Source organism: Sander vitreus, chromosome 13 (assembly GCF_031162955.1).
Source record: "Sander vitreus isolate 19-12246 chromosome 13, sanVit1, whole genome shotgun sequence".
Lineage (NCBI taxonomy): Eukaryota > Metazoa > Chordata > Actinopteri > Perciformes > Percidae > Sander > Sander vitreus.
Genome location: NC_135867.1, coordinates 3777038 through 3795191, shown reverse-complemented (window position 1 = coordinate 3795191; position 18154 = coordinate 3777038). Strand labels below are relative to the sequence as shown.

Sequence of the window (18154 nt, the reverse complement as noted above, 5' to 3'; positions counted from 1 at the left end):
AAGCCACATATGAATGTTAAAGTCTGACTTGTGTCATCAAAATAATTGACGAAATGCTCACAGATCTACGTTTGCTATGTAGCTTTATGTTGAACCAAGAAATGAAAGAAAGAGGCCAGTACAAAGCTTATTTCATAACTTCTTTTCTTATATATTTTTCTATATATATATATATATATATATATATATATATATATATATATATATATATATATATATATAGCAGTTGTTTTAACAGGTCGATGGTGGAGATCTATCAGGTCATAATTACACTCGAATGAAACATTGCTTGTCTGGCAACTGTAAAAAGGCATTAGTTAGGGACAAGTGGCTTTCACGGGCACCAAACCATTCCTTAAAAATATCTCCAAAGAAATACACTCTAAGGCATTTGCAGATAACACAGAGACAATATTAAGCTTGAAGACAGAGCTAAAACACATGTGGCAAGAACACATACTGAAGTGCAAGCGTCATGGTAGGAGCGTCCGGTCGAATACTTTTTGTTTCCCCTCGACAGAGAGTCAAGACGAGGAGGAAAAGAGGAATTAACACCCTCCTTGTCGTCATCATTTGTGCGTCACAGAACAGGATATAAATAAAGACTACAGAGCACCGCATACACACCGGAGCAAACCCAGTGCTATCTCTGCATTCAGACCGCCAGGACAGGAGTGTGGAGAATAAGAGCTTCAGGAGTGTCCACTCGTCTCTTTGTGGATCTGCTTAATAACCTATGCGACTGTGATTTGCATCCCGTGGCGGTATAAACACTTTAACTGAGGCGTGAAGACTACTCTCAGTCAAACACTGAATCCTCGTCAGTTTGAGATCCCTTTTTCTTTTGGCTTGAAGTTGTCAAATTAAGAAAATTCCTGGATACTCGCTGTTGGCAGCTTCGGTCCAAAACTAGCAGTATCTTCCTGTCGTGTGAACTAACGTTGAGGCTCCACCAGGCAGCCAATCATGTGGCACTTTCACATTTTATCGTAGATCGTCTGATCTTGAAGCAAAACAAACGATCTGAGGCGTCGAGAAGAACTGGAGACGCAGGGGAGTAAAATCCTAATTATACATCACTGAACTGATTTAAAAAGTCCTCGGACCACAAGGAACAACTTTCCGTCCACTTTGGAGCTGGTTGTGTTTCATTCGTAGCGATGTTCCTGTTTGACAGCAGAGAACTGGTTTATTTACGGATAAATGTGTGTTTTTTTGTTGTTGTTCTGGTTCTTTTAAAAACGTGGCCACCGTTTCATTCAAATGTAACCAAGTGGATGTCATTTACGTGGGCGGAAGGCCAAAGAGTCCCCCCCCCCCATTGCCTTGACAGGAAAGCTACAGAGCAGTCTTTTTCTAGCACGAAACACCTACAGTACACGCTGGCTCCGCAGATACAACAACTGTCCCCAAGTACATAGATACGTTTTGTAGGTTGATTAGCTGAAATACTACTGAGAACAGACACCAAAACAAACCAACAGGGGAAAATCAGTGAGAAAACAAGTACATTGGAGTGAAATAGGTTTTACAAATCCCAAGTTGCATTGTGCGTAGAAGTTCCAGATGCAGTACTTGTCTTTGTCAGATCTCTTGTATGAAGGTGCAGTCAGCGCCAGTGTGTGCAACGTCACTGTGTCGTGAACCTAGCGTGCCAGGACAAAACTAAATAAATACTGTCTGCTGTGTATAAATATGGCTCTATACAGTTTATTTATTTGATCTATGAATAGTTTATTTATGTGTTGATTTAGTTTTGTCCCAAACATTCCTCCGTACATCCAAACAGTGACAGACTGGGCTACTCGTGTTTGGTTCATCTTCATTTAGTCTCTCACTGCCAGACCTTCCTCCAGGAGGATCTGGCGAGTCCACACAGCATTCTGGGATGGGAGAAAAACATGCTGTGGTTTATTGGCATTTCTTTAAACCAATCACAATCGTCATGGGCGGCGCTAAGCTACGCACGGAGCAACGGTGCCTCTGCAAAATAGCCTCGGGAAGGAACTTGTTTTGGTGGAACGTGTGCGTTCAAAAGTTGTTTTAGTCGTGCAACAGAAAACTCAGATTGGACAGATAGTCTAGCTAGCTGTCTGGATTTACCCTGCAGAGATCTGAGGAGCAGTTAACCATAGTCCTCAGAAATCCACCGGAGGTTAGAACGCCAACACAAAGAAAGAGGAAGGTAACGGACATCCGGCGGCACCGGAGCAATCCCAGAAGTGGAACGTCGTGGATATACAGTAGATTACCGCTGTAGTGACTGTGAGGCGTCGTTGCCTTCAGTTGTAATAATAATCCACTGTGCGTCACTCCTCTTCTTCGTCCTCTTCTTCGTCCTCCTCGTCCTCGTCCAGGTATTCCATCACCGCCTCTCCATCCTCTTCGTGAGCACCTGATTTCTGCCTCCCCACCTCACCCTCTTCCTCTGACTCTTCCTCCACTTCCTCCAGCTCCTCCTCCTCCTCCTCTTCTTCCTCCTCTTCGACATCCCTCTCCTCCTCATACGAGGAGATGGGCGAGTAGTGCGGGAGGTCGTACACCAGCGGGCTGCTGGGAGCATCAGAGCTGCTGGGCGGAGGCGAGGAGGCAGGCGCTGCCACAGGAATCGTGATGGGTACTGGGATGGAAAACGAAGGAGGTGACTCGGAGGCAGCCGCCCCAGCGCCAGTGCTGACCTCCGGTAGCTTCCCGGCGCCGCTCGGGTTCTGACTGGTGGCGGTGCCGTTAGCAGCAGCAGGGGGGATGACGGCCATGCCCAGCCCCGAGGTCAGGGCTCCGGGCTCGGCCGTGTACTCGCGGATCTCCCCCGGCTCCAGCGGTTCGGGCCCGCAGGGGTCGTGTTCGCTGCAGCACAGCTTGCCGTCCAGCTTGGAGATGAAGAGCAGGCCGTCGCGGTGCTGGTTGCAGTAGGAGCTGGGGCACATCTCGCAGAAGGACGCCGCCTCCTTGTTACAGATGTCGCACTGGTGCCACGGACACTCCCAACGACCTGCAATGAAAACAGGAACGTCAAGGAAAGTCTAATGGATGGGATTTGGAATCTGTAAAAAGATGACTTAAATATTAGATTATAGAATATCAAAACACTGTAGAATGTATTTAAACATATTTAAAGCACATAAAGCCAGTGGTGAAAAAGCAACTCAAGTATTTACTCAAGTACTGTACTTCAGCTCCACTACATTTCAGAAGTGAACAGTGTTCTTCCACCATTTCTACATGCATTTGAAAACGTGAGGGAGGTAAAAATGACCCCTGGGTGGTACTACAACCACACTGTTAAAAAAAAAAAAAAAAAAGTCTGTTACAATTAAGTTAAGCTTACAAAATGTTAAGTAAAGTAGGTAAATGTACTTTTTGAAAAGTATTAAAAGTAAAAGTACTCAATGCAGAAAAATGGCCCCATCACAAATGTCAACAACAAAAGGCTATCCAGTCTACTGACTTTGGCCACTAGGCAGACTGTTTGGCTTTTTTGGATTAAGGACATCAATCCAACAATAAAGTCACATGGCACAATCTTGTAATGGAGTACATGTACATGTATGCTTTACTCTTCACTGAAAACATTCTATAAAGTTACTTGCAATGTATTGGACGCTCTCTGTAATCTTCCATATTACAAGGGTTTCCTAATACAGTCTAGCCTGTTTGTACATTAAAATGAGTGATCTTGTAGCCTTACTATTCGTCTGGTGATGAACGATGATATTATTTGGTGGGTCGGGAGCCAGTAATCTTAATTTGTATTTTCTACTGTTACCCTCTCATCTTGTCTGAGCTGTTCTGTTTGTTTGTTGTTGTATATGATAAAGCCAATAAACATACTTAATAAAAACAAAAACAGTTACTCCCGTTAAAATCCATCTGTATTTCTGTCTTCGCTAGTCCACAAAATAAGATGAACAAAAACTGGTGTTTAGCACGTCTCTCTCTACCTCTTTAGCCAGGTTACCATCCAACTGTAGCACAAATATTGTACAGAATTTTCAGATTATCTGCAAATCAAAATGTGTATTAATGCATGTATTGCATGTGTTTCCATCCACTACGGTTATTTGAAAATCAGGAGTTTAGCTGTAGGTGGCGCTGATTCTCCAATCAGGTGCCATTCAACCATTGCAGAAGATGAGGACACGTCGAGATGAGGTCATTAAAAGAGCTCCAACTCAAAACCTCAAAAAAAGGTTGAAGAAAATGTGGATAACATGTTGGAAATGTGACTGACCTGCAGGCCTCCTGGTGAGGTTGAGGCAGTCGGCGTGGTAAACTTTGGGACAGCCGGGTCTCTTACAGGAAACCATTTGTCCTCCATCTCCGCAGCTGAAACACTCGTCCTCTCGTTCTTTGGTCACCACCACCTTGTTCTTCCTCCTGCCGTGGCCCCTCCTCTTCATCTTACGCCCTTTGTCTTCAGACGGAGGGTTGTTCTGGTTTGGAGGGGAGAGAAGGTTTTAATTGAGCCCACTTTATGTTGTGATGTCTCAGTGACTACGTTTACATGCACATAATATTCCGTTTTTTGCCCTTATTCCGAAAAAAAAAGACAATATTCCATCACAGCTGTTTACTGTACATGGCTTATGAAAGTGAATATTCTACTAATATTCCTGTTTACATGCAGCCGTGCAAAATACGATTTATTCAAAGTTTTCCAGCAGTGGTGGACTTGTTGGAGCGTTCGAACACAGCGTCCCTCTTTCATTCCTTCAACCAGCTTCTTCAAAAGATCGGCGTAGCGATGTTTGCGCATATCCAAAGACCTGTTGATATCCAAGTCTTTGATATTGTTTCAAAGTAGCTGTGTTTATCCTTCTTTTCTTTTGGGCATGCATCTCTACCGCAGCCCTGCAAACTGTTGGCTGGGTGGTTTGTGTTTACAACCATAGCAATGCACAGAGCTGACTGTAAGCCGTAAACAGGCAAGAGGCTGTAAATGTGTCTCAAACCCTGATTGAGACACATATTCCGAATGCTTTGTATACATGTCCAAAGAATGCTTCTAAAACCAGAATAATATCGGAATATCCCACGTCTTAATCAGAAAATGTAAAATTCGGAAAAAGGCCTTATTCAGAATATCCAAACGGAAAATGCCGTTTACATGACCTGAATCAAATTCAGAATATTGTCATATTCAGAATATTAGTGTGCACGTAAACATATTCAATCATGGACTGAATTCAGCACTTCAGAATAACTTGTATTCAATATATGAGTAGTGTTTTCTGTGTGTCCCGCCCCTCACCTTTGGCCTGACGCCCAGGAAGCCGCTACAGTTTGGTGCTCCACATTTACAGACCGTCTTCCCGTTCCCCAAACACTCCAGGTTGTAGTTGAAGGTGAGCTCTGTGCCTGAACAGAAACACACAAACAACTTCAACAACTTTTGGAAGATATAGTCAACCGTTTGGACAGGACGCTCCATCAGATGGTTAAAAAACCTGCTTCAGAGATTTTGTTCTTCATCACTTACATTGAAATCACAAGAGGAAGGGATCGGTATGGACAAGACGAACATTACAGTGACCCATAACTCGTCAAATACACATATCAGCATGTGAGTATTGTTTTAAGACAAACAAATCCTTTAAATTCAAACACATATTTTTTTTCGCCATCAATCGAGGGCTGCCCCTCTTAGTCGAGTAGTCAACTAATCGGTCGTTTTGGCCTTAGTCGACTAACATTTCTTTAGTTGATTAGTCATTTCCCAATTACCTATTTCCAAGAAACTTATGAGCGCATCTCTGGTAAACACAAGATTTAACGTGGTGCTTTTGGATGATTATTTGTGGAGAAACTCAGTTTTACAGATTCAATTAAATGTGTTAGTCGACTAAGAATTTGTTTAAAGCTATAGTGCGTAGTTTCTGTCCCCCCCCATGATGAATTCTAAGTAATGACAACAAAACTGTCGGCGCGTCCACATGATACAAACCTTCCGTGACCGCGCACGCAGTCATACTGAGAAATACAGAGAGAGTTGTGTGGAGCTGATATTCTTAATTAGCTTTGTAGCAACTCATTCGGCAACATTCCTCTGCGTCGAGGCATAAACCTCTATGTATATGTGCGCCTGCTCTACCCACTGAGCCAACCCGGACACGACCAACGATAAGATTTAATGGAGCTTGTGTGTGTGTGATGTTCAAAAAACTGGATGCTTAAAATCGGACTCCTGAAGCAGTTGGTGCTTAGACAAAACAAATCCCCAGATTACAGCGGTTATATCTTATTTACCTGCAGCGACGTCAACGAGAGCAAACAGTCCCACGCGGGTGTCTCCGCTCACCGTCCACTTCTGCGTCTCACAGTTGGGCTGACAGCAGTGGTTCATGAAGCGAGCCTCGTTCCCCTTCGGCCCGGCATCGATGATTCGATCCTAACACACAGAGATGGAAGACGTATTCAGATCCTTTACTGAAGTCAAAAGTACTTATACCACACTGAAAATACTTCACTACAAGTAAAAGTCCTGCATTCAAAACCTTACTGAAGTAAAAGGATGTAAGTTTTATCATCAAAATGCAATTCAAGTAAAACTACTCATTGCACAGTAAAATGTTAGTGTTTTTCCCGTCAGTGTGTTCCTCTTCTATCTGATGTTTCTGGATTAATATTCCTGCTGCATTAATGTGTGTGTTGCATTGTACTGCTGTAGACTGTTGGGTAGTTTAATCTACAGCAATGCATCATATTCTATAAGATCATCATATGTTTGCAGCGTCGCTGTCCTGTGAGATCCCAGTATCTCTAAAAAGTTTTATAACTTTTCATGGTGTCAGAATAACAGCCCTGTTTTCAGCTTTGTGACGATGCATTTTCCAGCTGATACAAGAGGCTTTTTAAAGACTTTATTTAGCTTAAGTAGTAGGAGAATCTTCTCAACACATGAAGACCAGCTCAGACCAAAGATTGGCGACGAGACGAGTTGAAACTTGCAACTTCTTGCAACGAGCCGGTCTGCAGCGTTCTGAAACCTGCCAGTTCACACCAATGAGACGAGACGACTCTTTGTACTTCTGTTCTAATTTTGGACTTCCAGGCTTTTTTTGTAGCTGGATATATCATTGGTTTCGTCTAAATATGAATGAGGATAACGCAGTGATAGTGAGATGCTTGCTACAGTTGCATTTCTAGTGATGAATCGGCGAAAACGACGTTTTTTTTCTCTAAATAACAGTTTGTTCTAATGCCGCTGGACGCTCCCTCTCTTCAGTCACTCTTGACCTCGCTTGACCAGATAATGTTACCGTGCTTTCGGGCGCTCGTTGAGGCTCCGTCTAAAACTCTGCCATTTTGACCAGCTGTTTGTAACATAGAAATAAAATGGATTGTGGATAATTTCATTTCTTCAGTTTGTAGCCGATTTTACCAGCTGACTTCTCTATTGGCTGTTGAAACAGGTGACGTCTCTTACGTTCTAAAACCAGCCTCTGGAGACTGGACCAGCTGAGTCGCAGCAAAACCATCAGCTGGTTTGAGTCGAGCTGAGACGGGCCGGTTCAGACCGCTGCAACGGCCTAAAATGGTTTCGTCTTTGGTCTGAACTGGGCTTAAAGGACACTTCTTCCTTCAGTTTATCACAAACTTTAAACATCAAGACATCTGGAGACACACGGTTGTTACTGAACAGGAATCTGAAAAGTAACTGAAGCCGTCAGACAAATGTAGTGGAATAAAAAAGTACAATATTTACCTCTGAGATGTAGAGGAGTGCAAGTATAAAGCTACAGAACATGGAAATACTCAAGTAAAGTCGCTCAAAATTGTAGTTAAGTACTGTACTTCAGTAAACTTTTAAAAAGGCACTATTTTCATGTCGGAGGGTTTGGCATTTCCCACACCTTGCAATTTTGCAAGAAACTAAAATTTGGATCTTTCTGTTTTCCAGATTGAATGAATGAAAAAACACACGGACCCGACGACCATCTACTTCTGCTTTACACCGCGTTTTGAAAGGACACGGATAGTACGATTATTTCATAACTGAATCATTCCTTTCTTGTCTCCCCACTCCCAAAAGAGCAAACTCTCAACATGATGTTTTAGTATTAGTACATATTCACACACACACACACACACACACACACACACACACACACACACACACCTTGTCCAGAGTGAGCATGTAGAAGTTGCAGATGTCGTTCTCCTGGGCATGTCTGATCCTGGACCTGCACTCCTCCTCGTCAATCACCTCCCCGACGTACTCACTCACAAACTGACCCTGAGAGAACAAAAACAGTCAACATTATTCACCCTGACCCAGTCCCTCTGAACAGCATCACACCTCCTGATGGCGACAGTGGTACGGAAGTGCCAGTACTATTATTGAGGGTAGTGACGTTCAACCTTCTACAGAGGGACTATTGAGAGTATCCTCAGCAGTGCCATCACAGCGTGGTTTGGTAACTGCACTGCTGCAGAACAAAAGGCCCTGCAGCGGATTGTGAGGACGGCTGAAAAGATCACTGGGCCCTCTCTTCCCTTCCTCTCTGACATCTACAACACCCACTGTCTGCGCAAAAGCCATACGCATTGTTAAAGTGCTCATATTATGCTCATTTTCAGGTTCATAAATTGTATTTAGAGGTTGTACCAGAATAGGTTTACACCATATATTTGTTGTACAGCACATTGCTGCAGCTCCTCTTTTTACCTTGAGTGTTCAGGTCTCTGTTTTAGCTACAGAGTGAGACATCTTCTGTACCATCCTTGTTGGGATTCGCACATGCGCAGTAGCTAGGTAAGATCACATCATCTAGCTGTTTCTCTAACTGCAGTCAGCACAAGGCAGGATTAGCTGGGAGACTTCTTCTCAACGAGGGTGCACTTCCAACTTTGCGTGGAATACCTACAGAACAGGGACCTGTAAGTTGTTCTTTTGTAGATTATGGTGAACTTGTGTATTGTAGCAGTGTTTTACCATTGAGAACGAGGGGGCTAACCGCTAACATGGTTTAGCCCCCTCGTTTCGGCTAGTGACGTAGAAAGCCCTGCAGATTTTGAACAGCTCACCCGGAGACTGAAGGCAGGACACATTCAGAAACCATATCTCACTCTGTTTGTATGCGTGTGGGAACACCAGAGACACAAAATAGTTTTTTTTTTCCATAATATGGGCACTTTAAGGACACAACCCACCCGTCCCATGCACTCTTCTCCTTACTGCCATCAGGTAGAAGGTACCACAGTATTTTTTCATTCCAGAATGGGGAAGAGCTTCTTCCCTCAGACTTCTGAACAATAAAACATGATGCACATTTTTCACACTGAACTGAAATGCACCTTTTTTTTCTGCTGCTAAAATTCTATATTTTCTACCTTCACCTCACAGTGAACCAAACCTATAACAATCAGTGCTTTGTTAAAAGTCTACTTATGCCCTGTCTTTGGTTGTCCGTTGTCTGTCCTGTCCCTTGTCTGTCACGCTACTTTAACTAGTAATTGCACTTTATGTAAAGTCTATAATGTGTGTGCGCAAAATGTAGCCTGTCTCGACTGTCGTTTTTATATAATGTCGTTTTATATATGTCATTTTTATATATTTTAAATGTGTAACACCACTTGATCCACGGTGAAACGTTGTTTCGTTTCACTGTATACAGTGTATATGGTTGAAATGACAATAAAACCCACTTGACTTGAAGTTACCTTCTTGATGTCGTGGACACAGCGGAGCCCCCAGCCTCGAGACAGCGTCCTGAAGATCTCCACCTGGCTGTACTGACGCTTGGTGAACGCCTGGTTGAGGCAGCGCTCACCCGCCGGGCAAACCTGCAAACATTTCAGCCTTTCAGATTTACTCTTTGTTTTTTTTAAACGTCATTAAATGTGGAGCGCTTCTATGAAGATATAAAACATGTTGTGAGTGTGACGAAGGGGTTCCTGTACCTGCGGGTGACACTCGTACAGCAGCATGCGGTTGATGCACTCCGAGTCCATCCCACACGGGCTCTCATCTGTCTCCTTACAGTTGCAGCGCGGGATCTCTGATAGGTCGGCCGTGAAGATCTGAACCTTTCCTATTGGTCGATTCACCTGAATAAGTCAGAAAGTTGGAAGGACACGTGAACTCTTTTGTATTTCGAAAATCACATTCAAGGCTCTTTACTAAGTGAATCATCTATTCAAGTCAATATATCCAGTCTGTCAGTATTATTTAGCATGATTTTATAATTTTGTTTTAAGTGTACTAATGTTCAGCACCAGAATAATAATTAATAAATACCTAAATAATACATAAAGTCTCAAATTCATTCTTCATGGCACGAAGAACAAAGCCATTTATATGGAACAGGCTTATATTAGAGACAGGACTTTATTCCTTAGTGTTAATTTCTTCCCTTAAAAAAGGTATGATATGCAATGCTAACCCTAAAAAACTATGTATAGACTAACCCGTTTTCCAACGCCTGTGCTGCGCTTTGTTCCTGAGGCGCCGTGGCCCCCGCGAGCAATCGCGGCCATTCAAGTCAATGTTTGATATCCCACCACCCGCGTCACGGCGCGTCCCAGAAGCATATCCGCTAAAGATACACGCCAGGTGTATTTTCACGCGAGCCGCGGGGCGTTCAGACAGCCGGGCAAGAAGTGAAACAGCGAGAGCATCAAGTCACTTTAATAAAACCTGCGCTGCGAGTCGGGCAGGCAAGACGCTCTGCTTCTGAGACGCTCCCAATATGGTATGGCGTGTGGCGGAGGACTGAACAAAACCGTGGTGCAGCCGGAACGCAGCACAGACGCTCCTGGTGGAAAATCCGGGTAATACTTCTCCCTGACCTTTATATGTTTGTATGGAGGAGGCTTCCTGTCGTTCTTCCTGTCCTCCTGAAGCTGCCGAAGCTCCTTCTCCGCCTGCAGCTCACGAAATCGAACAGCCGCCTCCTCCAAAGCTAGAGAGGGAGATCAACAGGCAGACACTCAGTCATCATAGCAGGTACAAACTACAACATAGTGACAACTTTTACTTTCAGGATCTGTACAAGAAGAAGAAGAAGAAGAAGAAGCCATTTTGCTGAACACACTGGATACCTTTCTTGTAGGTGGCGTCAACACCTTTCCCCATCTTCTCCTTGCTGTTGGCATCCACGTCCATATAAGGGAAGACCCTGGCCTGGTAGGTCCACAGGTAGTCGTTGGAGCCGAAGAAGTGAACAGGAAACTCCCCGACGTCGTGCCTCATCCGCTGGATGTTCTCGGGGATCGTTTTGGGATGGCTGACCTCTGCTGGCCACCACCTTTACGGAGCAGGAGAGAGAAAAAACACATACGTTTGAAAAGACTTTTGGTAGTGACAGGACTGTTTCAGAGATCTAATGATCTGTTTAGCCAACATAATATATCAGGCAAAGCTTGGATTTGTTGCCACGTGTTGCAGTATACTTAAGCTACGATATAAAGTGATGCCTTGAGTTTGTGTGATAACAAGAAATATTTGCGTTTGTTAACAAGAAGAGTGTCTTGTTAAAATCAAATAATTTGGTATAAAGAAACACTGACAAAGATATGTCATTAACATGAACAAGACTAAGACGCTACACCATGCTCGCTGCTCTGTTAGGCTGTTCTTAGCCACAATGATGCTTTGAGCTAAACGCTAACATCACCGTGCTAACAAACTCACAGTGACAATGCTTACATGCCGATGTTCAGGTAACTATATTTACCATGTTAAAGCTATGGGAGGCAGTTTATCTTTGGCGTTGTTGGACAAAAAAAATCATTAATAATCTTTCAGCATACTGTATTGTAATTATAGTGGTCTGAGACTTTGGCCAATCACAAGTCATTACAGAGAGAGAGAGAGAGAGCGTTCCTATTGGCTGTTCTGCGCATTCATTGCCCGTGCGACAGAGAGTTGGAGAGGAAGAGCTGCAGGAAGAGGTCTCACTACTTCAAATTCTGGCGTTTTCTTTTTCTTGCATTCTACCCACTGCATCTTTAACCCTGTTAGTTTAGCGTGTTAGCATGCTAACATGAGCCGACAAATTACAAAGTAAAGCTGATGCTGTAAGAAATGGCATTAGTATTTTAGGAATTTGCCTAAACCAAAGCATGGACGAATTAAAATGTTGACCTTGATAAAAAGTCAAATCACCAAAGTTCTGACAACTCATCCTGAGAGGAACATGAACGTCTGAACCAAATTACATGGTAATGTATTCAATAGTTGTTGCGATAATTCACCTTAAAAGCACAAACATCACCCTCACGGTGGCGCTCAGGAATCGTTGGGTCACAGACCGACAAAATGCTAAAAAATATCTTCTCTCCTTCTTCACAAGAATTTTGTTAAAAAGAGACAAACTGACCTATACCGCCCAACCTTCACCCAGAGGATGTCCTTGTAGTGAGGTTTCTTCCCAGCCTTGCAGTCGTTGCAGTACCAGCTGCCTTTAGGCATTTCCATGTTCAGACACTCCCGGTGGAACGCAGCAGGACAGGACTCACAGCACAGCAGACTGCCTCCTGGAGGACGGGAGGAGGAACTGCATTGTTTAACCGTTGATTGCTATAGTGTGAATATGTGAAGGTTGGCTAGAGCTACATTAAAAAGGTGCACTATGAGTTCCTGCATGGTTTCAGCCCAATTTTATTTTTGTCTCAAATCGTAGGCATCTCTCCTTGATCCGCTAGCTGCCTGCCCCCCGAATACACTGTGAAAAACCCCGGTCTCGGGAGACAACACAGGGGTCGTAAACGTCAAACAAACACTAGAGGCACAGGATAAGCAACAAAATACAACAAACACGTTCCAGCCAATCACTGACAAGATGGTTGGGGGGGGGGGAGGGGGTGGGGGTTAGTGACAGTTAGTCAGTTAGTCATGACAGTTACGGAAACATGGGGGGAGGGGCGAGCTTGCTCTGTTTTGTTTTGAAATTACTAGGAACGTCAACAGAAGTAACGTCATGCAGGAACGCATAGTGCACCTTTAAGGTTACCACTGAATATCTGTACAGAGCAGTTTAGCTTCTTTCTTTTGTTTTACTGCACAAAAGAAGTTTGTTTTACAGACAGACAAAAGTTAGAGACTAGCTGGTCAACAAAGTGAAACATTTAGCAGCTAAAAAGCCAGATATTTCCCTCAGGAGTTGGTGGAGACCAAAACAGAGCTAAAATGAGAGAGAATACTGGACTTACAATCATCAGGTGGACAGCAACACAAGTCTCAATGAATTCTAATGTTGCTACTTAACTGCTGGATGTGTAAATAAGTAGCTGCTTGCTAACACGTTAGCTGTAACAACTGTAACAGAAAATAATACGTCAGTTCTGTGTTTCTGTCAGCTTGCTGTGTTATTTTGCCCCCTAGTGGCCAGAAAAATCAAGTACTTTAAGGAATAACTACTACTAAAACCCATTTTCTTTTTTTTTTTTTTTTATGTACAGTCACTGTATTTTACTATCAATTGATCCTGGTCCCAGTCTATTTCATTACAACAGAAGTTTTATTTCTTTTCCCCCACAAATATCACAACTTTAAAAGAACAAGTAAAAAATACATCATGTTAAATCAGTTGTACTCACTCTATTTACAAGTTTTTGGTCCCGAGACAACATCCACCTACCAGCACCTCTAAAGCTCACTTATTAACACGTCGTATGTTGTTCAAAAAGTGAAGTGTAAAAACAACAAAACGCTATTTTAAAAAGTGGTTTATGTGCGTAATAATTTCTTGGTCAGGACCAGTTTCCAGGCAACTTGTTCCTGCTATTGTTAAGCTAACTTAGCCAGCCGAAAGTGAATAAGCGTATTCCCCAAAATGTTACATTAAACTACTGGCTTTAGGCCAGATTCAGGCTGTGAGATGACCCGGGCTGAAATGACTCCACATGCTCCTTAAAGCCGTACCTTCAGTGCAGACGAAGCACCAGCTGACGTTGACGTGTTCGTGGTTCTTGACGCCGCGGCGGGGGGTGAAGTGGTTAGGACAGATGATGCTGTTGTTGGAGAGGACGACGCTGCCTGCTGCCATGCAGAGGTCTGTAGCGTGATAGGCTACCGGGCAGCGCACACACCGAACCAGACGACCTACAGACCAACAAACGTACAGTCAAGAGCACGGAAGGTGCACCAAACAACACAGGCAATTACGGTAAATCATCCGAGCGTCCTCTGGTTTACCTTTAGAGATGGACGAGCTGTTGGGGTTGGCGATGAAACAGGTGAGACAGACGTGGATGGAGCAGCGGAAGCCTCGGTTCACAGGTGCGGTCGGGGCGAAGTTGGCGATACACTCGCCGTGATAAAACTTCCCACACACAGGAATCATACAGCGCCGCACGTCCTCACTGCGCTTTTTACATACAAAGCAGGTGTGGATGCCTGGGGAGAATTTTTTTTTTTTTTAACAAATCATCACCTTTTGTACGTTTAATGGTCCATGTTAACATCAAATATTTTTTTTATTTATATCAGGAGATCCATTTCAACAGAAATCCTCCCTACACTTTCAACTGCTAAACCTCCATAAATAAAACAATACAAACGATAATAACATTACCTAAACCTCTCGAGCAAACAATCAAAAATATAATACAATCAAACAGAAATACATACAAAAATGAAGTAAGAATAATAATGTGCACACATTGAGAGTTGGATTTATCACACCGGTACATAAAGTATACATGTTGAGCATGCTACAAGTTCATTGTCACTATATTATTTTGTTATTGTTATATATTATCGTTGTCTTACATCCTGAGAGTCTGAATACGACTTGTTCCTAGGTTGCTATGTTATTATAGAAATGCATCTTTCGTTCGTTAGAGAAATATACATCTTTTATTCTTTTTTTAACTCTTTTACGCAACATTTTACCTTTAAATATATTTACAATTTTCAACCACATTGCATGAGCAGAAACGTTTCTAGTTGTTCTTTTTGTCAAGACAACAATTTAAAAGGTGGAAAATTGTGAAACAAAAGAAATGTATTTAATTCAGTTGTATTACTTTTACACTTTTTTTTTTTTTACCTGATTTGCACTCCGGACAGACAAACTTCCCTTTAGGGGCCTCGGCCAGAGAGATGCAGGGCAGGTGGAAGGCTCCACAGCACTGACCCTCACAGAGCAGCAGCTCCCCTGTCTTTTCACACACCTGAGACAGAAAAACACAACCTACTGTAAAAGACCTGACATAACATGAGTGATTAAAAGTAGCTTTTAGTTTTACTATCAATTACTTTTTATGTTCCAAAAGGGAAGTACAATAAATAACAGTTCAAACAGTACCAACAGAGCCTTATGACAAAGGCTTTAGAATGTTTTATGATTTACGTGCCACTTACAATTTTCCAGGTAAAATTGGGCCTTGGCGGGAAAGCTCACCTGACATATGTTCTCCTTCATGGAGGCAGGACCTCCTCGGTCCCCTATGATCTTCCTCGAAGGTAAAAGTGGATCGTCACACAGTGATAAGTCGTCTTTCATGGAGGAGAAGCTGTGATCCAAGCTGGATGGTTCACCCTAAAGAGCCAAAGGACAAATTCATACAGCAATAATTCAGGGCCCATATTTAGTTCTGATCTGACTGGACCCAATTAAGCGGTTATGGCAGGAGAGGCTAAACTTTTGTGAGTGGTGGGGGAATGATATGAAAAGCTGCAGGAGCGACTTAAGTTTGATTTATTACTGCAAAAACTGTTAGTTAGAATTATCACTGTTTTAAAATCTGCATTTTCCCTGCTGTGTCATTGCTCTCTTTTGCCCGTCATAAAAGGATTTAAAAGGTGCAGTAGGTAAGACTTATAAAACTAACTTTCTGTCATATTTGCTGAAACTGACCCTATGTTCCAGTAGAACTACATGAAGCAGGTCATTTAAAAAAAAAAGAATCTGGCTCCTCTGGCTCCATCTATAGCCTGTAGTCGGATTTGCAACGATCCACCGCTCCCTGTTCAGATGCACCAATCAGGGCCAGGGGGGGTGTCTGACTGCGTGTCAATCACTGCTCAGGCACACGCATTTCATAGCGTCCTCCCCTTCCCCCCCTCTTCACGCACGCTCTATCGTGCACAGCTCTCCCTTGTGGGGGGAGGGGCTTAGGAGACCGTTTGGGCTTTAGCGGAAAGGGGGGAGGGACTGAGAAGTTGTCGATGTTTTTTTGGCTAAGTCCTGGATCTTTACAATCCTACCTACAGCACCTTTACTCTTTGTCGAAAGGGTCTCCTTTAATTGTCATCAATAAGCCATTCCTCCCATAGAACGTGCTCTTTATCTTCGTTTGAACACCATCTCCTGGCGACTCATAACAGGTAAGGTCACCAGTGGAGCGCTCCTAAATACTGGCTGAGATAAGATTCATTTCAACTTTCTTAATTAAGAAAGTTGATAGTTGACAGTTAAAGACTCTGACGGCGGATATATATGGGTCATGATTAGAGCTGCAAAGATTAATCGATTAGTCGTCAACTATTAAATTAATCGCCAACTAATTTGATAATCAATTAATCGGTTGGAGCTAAATTCCAGCTAACGTGAATATGTTCTAGTTTCTTCTCTCCTCTGTCACAGTAAACTGAATATCTTTGAGTTGTGGACAAAACAAGACCTTTGAGGACGTCATCTTGGGCTTTGGTAAAACACTGATGAACATTTTTCACCATTTTAAAGACCAAACAACTAATTGATTAATCGAGAACACAATCGACAGATTGATCGACAATGAAAATAATCCTTAGTTGCAGCTCTAGTCCTGATATAAAATTCAGCATGGTAAAAGACAACACAACTACAGTAAATCAATCATTAAATGACTTTATTGTAACTAACAGTTCCTTCATACAGTATGATCAAGAGAAGAAGAAAGATGGCTGACCTCTGACTCTGCTGTGTCCTTTATGTCCTCCGTTTGAGGAGCATCAACGTCTGCTGACACCGTCTCCACCTGGGCGGGTTCGGGCGGGGCCGGTGTCGGGGCCAGTGTCGGGGCCGGTGCCTGAGTGGAGGGTGCAGAAGAGCTGAGAGGCGGATCTGTGGGGGTACACGTGGAAGCCTCTGTGGGTGTCGGCGTGGAGCTGGAAGCTGGAAGCTGCTTACTCTTTGACTTTAAAGATGACGGTCCAGAATCTGGGTGTAAGAAAGACGTTTTAGTTCATCACAAATATGTATTATTTATCATTTATGATATTATATAATTGGTTTAAATATGTAATGTTGAAAGATGATTCACTAACCTGATTGAGGAGCAGGATTTGGATTGTTCTTCAGTGTTTTGACCTGTGACAAGAGAAACATTATCATGTCAAAAAAAAAACTTTCTAAATCATGATATCGTGGTGAATAACATTTTAAATGTAGTAAAAAGTACAATATTTCCCCTTTGAGATGTAGCAGAGTAGAAATATATTATATAATGGCTAAATACTTCATGTGAATACTCAAGTAAAAGTATTACAGATGTACCACACATAAAATGTACACACAACAGATATATTTGTACCTTCTTCTTGGGGCCTGTTGAGGCCTCCGCCTCCAGACAGTACTCTAGGATCTTCTGAGTGGGTTTCCTCTTTCGCTTCTTCTCCAGCATGGGAACGTTTCCTGTGGATTTAATGTCACATTAAAAGACGTAATGCATTGTTGAATATTTAACCAGTGGGTCCCAGTCTTTTAGGCTTGTGTTTCTGGAGAGACAGATTGCTGTGAGTTGTTGTTAGCATCATCAGAGGGAATCCCTTCTAAACTTCTGATGGCTTCATTCAAATAACGAGGTGAAATAATCAAATATTTTCACAAAAACAGCAAAGATGACAGAAAAGTCCCAAAAAAATGAAAACACATTTGTGCAGCAGAACATTTTAGTTTTTTCTTCAATGCTCTCCAGTTAATAATCCTACGACCCCCTCGAGTCATTTTTCAGGTAAAACATTTTATTGTTCCAACTTCACAAATGTGAAGATTTGCTGCTTTTCCTTTTTATATAATTTTAATAATGTTAATGTATTAGTAATAATGTTGAGGTTTGGACTGTTGGTTGGACAATACAAACATTGTGACTTTGGGCTCTGGGTAATTGTGACGCCATTTCTCAATATTTTCACTATTATAAATAAATAATCAACAGATTAATCCATTTCCTGTTTCAACACGGCAATACATGCATAAAGCGAGGACAATAAAGAAATGTTTTT

At 42.6% G+C, this 18154-nt stretch overlaps 1 protein-coding gene across 5 annotated transcripts in view; it reads right to left on the bottom strand.

The window, feature by feature from the left end:
• nsd1b (nuclear receptor binding SET domain protein 1b) overlaps positions 1-18154 on the bottom strand; it is a 38009-nt gene that overhangs the window by 631 nt on the left and 19224 nt on the right. For 3 of the 5 annotated variants that reach the window (XM_078265679.1, XM_078265682.1, XM_078265681.1), the window contains 17 exons: positions 17464-17564; positions 17198-17240; positions 16840-17090; positions 15351-15488; positions 14997-15120; positions 14141-14341; positions 13868-14047; positions 12324-12480; positions 11044-11249; positions 10792-10904; positions 9904-10050; positions 9649-9786; positions 8120-8236; positions 6247-6388; positions 5252-5358; positions 4232-4433; positions 1-2992 (listed from right to left, as the gene is read on the bottom strand). The exon at positions 1-2992 is cut by the window's left edge and continues 631 nt beyond it. In XM_078265679.1, coding sequence (XP_078121805.1) covers positions 2310-2992; positions 4232-4433; positions 5252-5358; positions 6247-6388; positions 8120-8236; positions 9649-9786; positions 9904-10050; positions 10792-10904; positions 11044-11249; positions 12324-12480; positions 13868-14047; positions 14141-14341; positions 14997-15120; positions 15351-15488; positions 16840-17090; positions 17198-17240; positions 17464-17564 — 3050 coding nt within the window. In that variant the 3' untranslated portion in view covers positions 1-2309. Of the gene's footprint in view, positions 2993-4231; positions 4434-5251; positions 5359-6246; positions 6389-8119; positions 8237-8668; positions 8864-9648; positions 9787-9903; positions 10051-10791; positions 10905-11043; positions 11250-12323; positions 12481-13867; positions 14048-14140; positions 14342-14996; positions 15121-15350; positions 15489-16839; positions 17091-17197; positions 17241-17463; positions 17565-18154 lie in introns of those variants that run through there. The other 2 variants (XM_078265680.1, XR_013502832.1) reach the window with 2 other exon arrangements.